We start from the raw sequence: 5144 nt of genomic DNA, 5'->3' as shown, positions 1-5144 counted from the left end.
TAATTAGGCTCAAAGAATGCTACAGGCCCCTAGTTCAATCATGGATTGATCAGTTGTAACTTAACTGTTTTTTTCCTTCCCTGTTTGTCTTTTACCTTCTTTGTACATATTTCTGAAAAATTAATATACCGTGGGGGCCTCCCCCACTGTCTTTGGTTAAAAAAAAAATAGCTTTCTCATTTTACGTGTGGCAACTTACTCCCTCCGGGCTGATAATAATTATCGTTTTAGACATGTGTGAGGTCAAACATTAGAATCTTTAATTATGAATTATTTTTAAAATATTCATCTTTCAAATATGGCGACTACATGTATAGATTACTTTTAAAAAGTATTTTAATAAAATCATATATTTGTTAACACTTTTATACATATGATAATGAAAAATAACGACTATGTTCTTGCCTAAAACGACAAATATTATCAACCCGGAGAGAGTAATTCATCTTCATGAGTTTCAAACACTTCCTATATGTTAGGTAATACTACTGTTCATGCTATATTAAGGTTTCTTTTACTATAAATGTACGCTCAAAGATTATTAAGGTTTACATGATGTGATTCTAAATTGATACATACTTCTTTTCCTGTTGCAACTCACGAACACCTAACAAGTTAACTTAGAAAAACCATTGGCTTATGAAATCTTGATAATGATTTCAATATATTTTACATATCGATAATTACATTTCAACTTAATAAAATAAAATGTAAAAGAATTAGTTATCTAAATCCACCTTACTTTTTTTGACATCGATGAATGATTAGCCCCAACCAGCGGCAGACCAATAGGATTTAGGCGAGTACCGGGCTGGTACTCTATGGGATGAGCCACATCCTAAGCAGTAAGATTTGTTTATAAAAAAAAAGAAAAGAAAAACAGGTAATCCAATGGACTTTCTGTCCCAGGCCAAGCCCATAGCCTTAGGTGGCCTGAGGCCTTGGTTTGCCACTGCACTGAACTTTTCAACTTCCAGTTAGATCTATTTTATTGAATTGTTCGGAAACTTCTGCTGACATTGGTTCAGTTTGGGATTGTCCCAATGTCTCCTTTAATTTATCCAGAGCAGCCTTTGCAGCACGATTCTGCGCTATCTCCTTCTTTTGAGCATAAGTTGCCCTTCCAACCATCTCACCGTCAATCAATACTTCAACTGTCAAATTCTTATCCCATTCATCCTTCACAATTTTCACACCTCGGCGAGTTTTTTGGCAAAACTCAAAAAGCTCGCTTACAGGATGCTTGCCTAATGTCTCAAGACTAATAAGTGGATCAGCCAACTTTTGAAAAACCTATATGACAAAATATTATGATTTCAGTCCAGAATGTGGATAAACGCAAAGTACTTCCAATTCAGAGATAAACGTGCAAATACCTGCCAAACTATTTCTTGGTTGAAGTTGGAGTCACAATATATGGCACCAATAAGGGATTCCACAACGTCACAGAGCACTTTTGGAGGATCCAATAATCCGTTGGAGTGAATTGGGTACATCGACAATTCTTCTATGAAATCTGTAATCTGTAAATGCCAAAGTGAAGGGAACACATCAATCATATGTCACAATATGTCAACATCTTCATTATATAAATATATTATGTTGGTAGCATGGTTCCTCCTCTTCCCCCTGACTTTGTTGAAAAACAGCTAGTATAAAACAACAAAAAAAAACAAATATCGTGTACAAGTGATCAAACAGAAAGGCACAAAGCGGATATCAAGACTGAAGAGAAAAGCAATGTCAGTTGGGAGATTAAGAAAAGAACTTGTAAAATATTGGGGGTTCATCATGAGGTACAGAACAAAACTTCAATTTTTGGGGTTTAGGTTCAGGGCTGCATGTTGATGAACAGAAAGCAGTTTTGACTATGAATGCAAATATATTGAAATTCAATAGATGATTTGATATGGATCTGAAAAATGAAGGTGCAAAATCCATCCATTGATTGAATTTGGAAACCATGTAAATATTTCAAATATGAATATTTATTCTGTCTTTTCTGATTCTTGTGATGAAAAAGTAACATATAGGAAACAGTGGCTAAACCGCTTTTCTGATTCCGTCTTTCCTGATTCTTGTCAAGTTAGTCCCCCTCCATGTTCAAATCCTGGCTTTGCCACTGCCAGCAAACGTTGCTAAGCAAGGGATAGCTAATTACTAGTACATCTACTTAGATGATTTTTGGATCTTTGGTCATCATGAATTCTTTCTGAAGAGCAGGTGTTTGGTTTACAAACTTACCTTAGTTCATTTCGTTATATATTTTGAATATATTACTATATCAGTGCAAATTAATACATAACCTATCAGACAATTCTAACTAATCAACCACGTTCTGATTCACAGGTTGCTTCCTATAAATAACCATATTCTATTTTTTACAACACTTAATGTTTGCCTAATCTGCTCATTCAGGAAGCCTGCTTTAAAGAAATTTGTAGATATCCCAAAAGCACCCAAACATTTAGAGCGGAGACACCATTCATCACCATGGGTGGTGTAAGCATAGGGGAATATAAATCTGGGGCACTTATATTCCACTACAATATACTAAATGCTAGTTTGAGACAAAAAGGACATGACATATTTTCTTTTTCTTAAAAAAAATGTAAACTCGGTATAGTACATAACATCTGGTTACCCTAGTGCATATACATCTTGACTAGGCGAAAACATGCAAAAAAATTTGAATTATAATGCTACTTGCAAAACATACTGTCAAACGTAGAAGATTAACATGCTAGAAAGTCAATCCCAAATTTTATTTTTTCCATGCAGAGTAAGCACCCATTAGGAAATATATGTTGTTAATTTGGCACAAAGAGCAAAAGGGACCATCCATTTAGCTAGATATGCTTGTCAATGGTAAAAACATGTTATCGCACCGCAAATAATGCATGGTGCCCGTAAAGTCAAATACAATTGGTAAAACTATGAACCATTTTCTCGTCCATGTAGTTGAAACGGTAAATTGTGCTTTGATTGCTTTCCAAGGAACCACCACAATTTGATAGGGGACCAAACAAGTGGTGAGCCGAGGAGGCCAAAAAACAAAAGAAAGCTGCAGAATTTTGACTTTACACCAATTGGAGCAAAGTAATGATACTTCAAATAAGCAGTTCGTATATTCGGGATCCCTCGCCAATCAACCCTTAAACACTTACAAGTATGGAATAAAAATTCATGAAAAGGTCACAAACTTCTCAACTAACGTAAGCCTATACTCATTTCTTGAGATAACATGTTCTTAGAAACTGGAGGACTGTGAACAAGCAAGAGAAAACAGAAACAGATTTCTACCCTTTAATGCCAATGGTCTGGGAATCCGAAATTCCGAATCAATATAGTGGTCTGTAATGGCAAATTTTACTAATTGAATTGTTGAGCTAGAGGACAACGGAGTATCAGAATCCACAAAAAGGTATCAGGTTTAGCTAATCATTTATCAGCGTACGCTGGATACTATGGACAAAAATCAGAATGCAGAACAAAATAGATTCTCCCCTCCCCTTTCACTGTATGAGCCCAGTCCCCGGGGTCCAATCAATAAAAGTTCTGTTTTCTTTTCTTTGTCGTCTTCATGAAAAGGCAAACATCATCGCGTGAGAAGCAAAGCAAAGAAATGGCTGCAGATCTCCGGTCCCGCGGCGCGTACCTGGCCGTCAAGGTTGGGTGCCTTGTGGCGGAGGAAGTGGTGGAGGCCGTGCACGACGGCGACGCGCGCGAGCTTCTCCTTATCGACGTTGGCGGCGCGGAGGCGGGTGAGGGGGCCCGGCTGGAGCTGGCCGTAGGTGAGGAAGACCTCCCGCGACACGACGCAGGTGAGCACGGCGTCGCCGAGGTATTCGAGGCGCTCGTAGGTCACGCCGGGGCGGTAGGGGTAGTAGAAGGAGCCGTGCGTGAGGGCCTCCTCCACCAGCGCCTTGTCCCTGAACTCGTAGCCGAGGAGCGACTCCACGGCGGCGACCTCGCCGGGGCCCATCGGCGGCACGAACCCCGGCGGCGCGTCCTGCGCGTGCTGCTCCTTCCATATGCTCGGCATCTCGTCGGCGGAGGCGGTGGCGTGCGGCGGGCTTTCCATGGCTCGATGACTCGATCGAGGGGCGAGTCTAGGCGAGAGGGTTTTGTATTGCAGCGAGTAGCGCCGGCGTGCACACGGTATTGGGCGTGGAAACCGAAATCAGAAGGAAAAGGAGATGAGTCGAGAAGGGAGAACGAGACAGAGACGGAGAAAGGTTTGGTTTTTATTGCGACCTGCGTTGGATAGGTGGTAAACGAGATCGGTTTCGAGTTAAGGTCCTCGGTCTCGGGGACAAGTCTATTTTATTATTTTACGCCGCTCAACTCTTTGTCTAAAAAAATATACCTCAATCTTTAAGGGGTGTTTGGGAGAGAGGAGTTAAACTTTAGCCTATGTCTAAAAAACATAAGTCCCTCCCCTAGAGACTTATAGTTTAGAGGGAGAGGCTAAACTCTCCCAAAGACCCTCTAAAACAGATATCCAACATCCTCTAATTTTTGAAAACATGGATAGAACCCCTTGCACAAGTGGCATTCTAGTCTACCCTAAAAGCTCAATAGCTAATTTTATTAATACAAACATCACTTCGATATTTAATTAAATTAAAAACTAAATTAAATTCCCTCCAAAGGCATTGGGGCAAACTGTAACACCTAAAAATTTTGACTTTGGAACACGAAAATAAAATTCAAAATAATCAAAAATGTTTTTTTTTAAATTCGTTCATGCCAGAATTTGTTGGAATTTATTTCCTATTTTCCTACTGTGCTTGGGACTAAAAGGGTAATATGCTTATATTTTGGTTTGAAAATATTATTTATTGAAAGAACCATGATTATTAAATATGTTAAGTAAGAAAGTATTTACAAAACCCTTCCTAAAAACCCTTTATGTATTAGAACCTCTCTTACTTGTTTGTTTTATAAATAAAGTTATATATTACAATTTTGGATGAAAAACCTCTAAGGGGTAGTTCATTAAAACAGATACTATTTTACAAAGAAACATAATTTTGTCGACGAGTGATGCTCGTAGACCGGATGATTTGGGTATTGGGTATGTTGGAATGAGGATTTACGTAATACGATATCAAGCAAACAACAGACAAGGATTATACTGG

The 5144-nt window shown here is 38.9% G+C and overlaps 1 protein-coding gene across 1 annotated transcript; it reads right to left on the bottom strand.

The window, feature by feature from the left end:
- Positions 1-527: 527 nt before the first annotated feature.
- On the bottom strand, positions 528-4160 carry LOC4340996 (ribonuclease 3-like protein 3). Its single transcript, NM_001423987.1, has 3 exons — positions 3659-4160; positions 1377-1523; positions 528-1293 (listed from the first exon to the last, which is right to left on the bottom strand). The coding sequence occupies exons 1-3, from the start codon at positions 4082-4084 to the stop codon at positions 967-969; spliced, it is 900 nt and encodes a 299-aa protein (NP_001410916.1). The 5' UTR covers positions 4085-4160; the 3' UTR covers positions 528-966.
- Between the last annotated feature and the right edge of the window lie 984 nt (positions 4161-5144).

The sequence above is a fragment of the Oryza sativa genome, chromosome 6 (assembly GCF_034140825.1).
Source record: "Oryza sativa Japonica Group chromosome 6, ASM3414082v1".
NCBI classification, from domain to species: Eukaryota; Viridiplantae; Streptophyta; class Magnoliopsida; order Poales; family Poaceae; genus Oryza; species Oryza sativa.
Note: the sequence above shows the minus strand (reverse complement) of the source record. Positions and strands in the feature narration are given on the sequence as shown.

Excerpts from the sequence above, each read along its gene's own strand:
- LOC4340996 (NM_001423987.1), bottom strand. The coding sequence starts at position 4,084 with ATGGAAAGCCCGCCGCACGCCACCGCCTCCGCCGACGAGATGCCGAGC. Across the intron at positions 1,524-3,658 it reads CACCCAACCTTGACGGCCAG|ATTACAGATTTCATAGAAGA; the intron begins GTACGCGCCGCG and ends TGGCATTTACAG. Across the intron at positions 1,294-1,376 it reads ACCAAGAAATAGTTTGGCAG|GTTTTTCAAAAGTTGGCTGA; the intron begins GTATTTGCACGT and ends TTTGTCATATAG.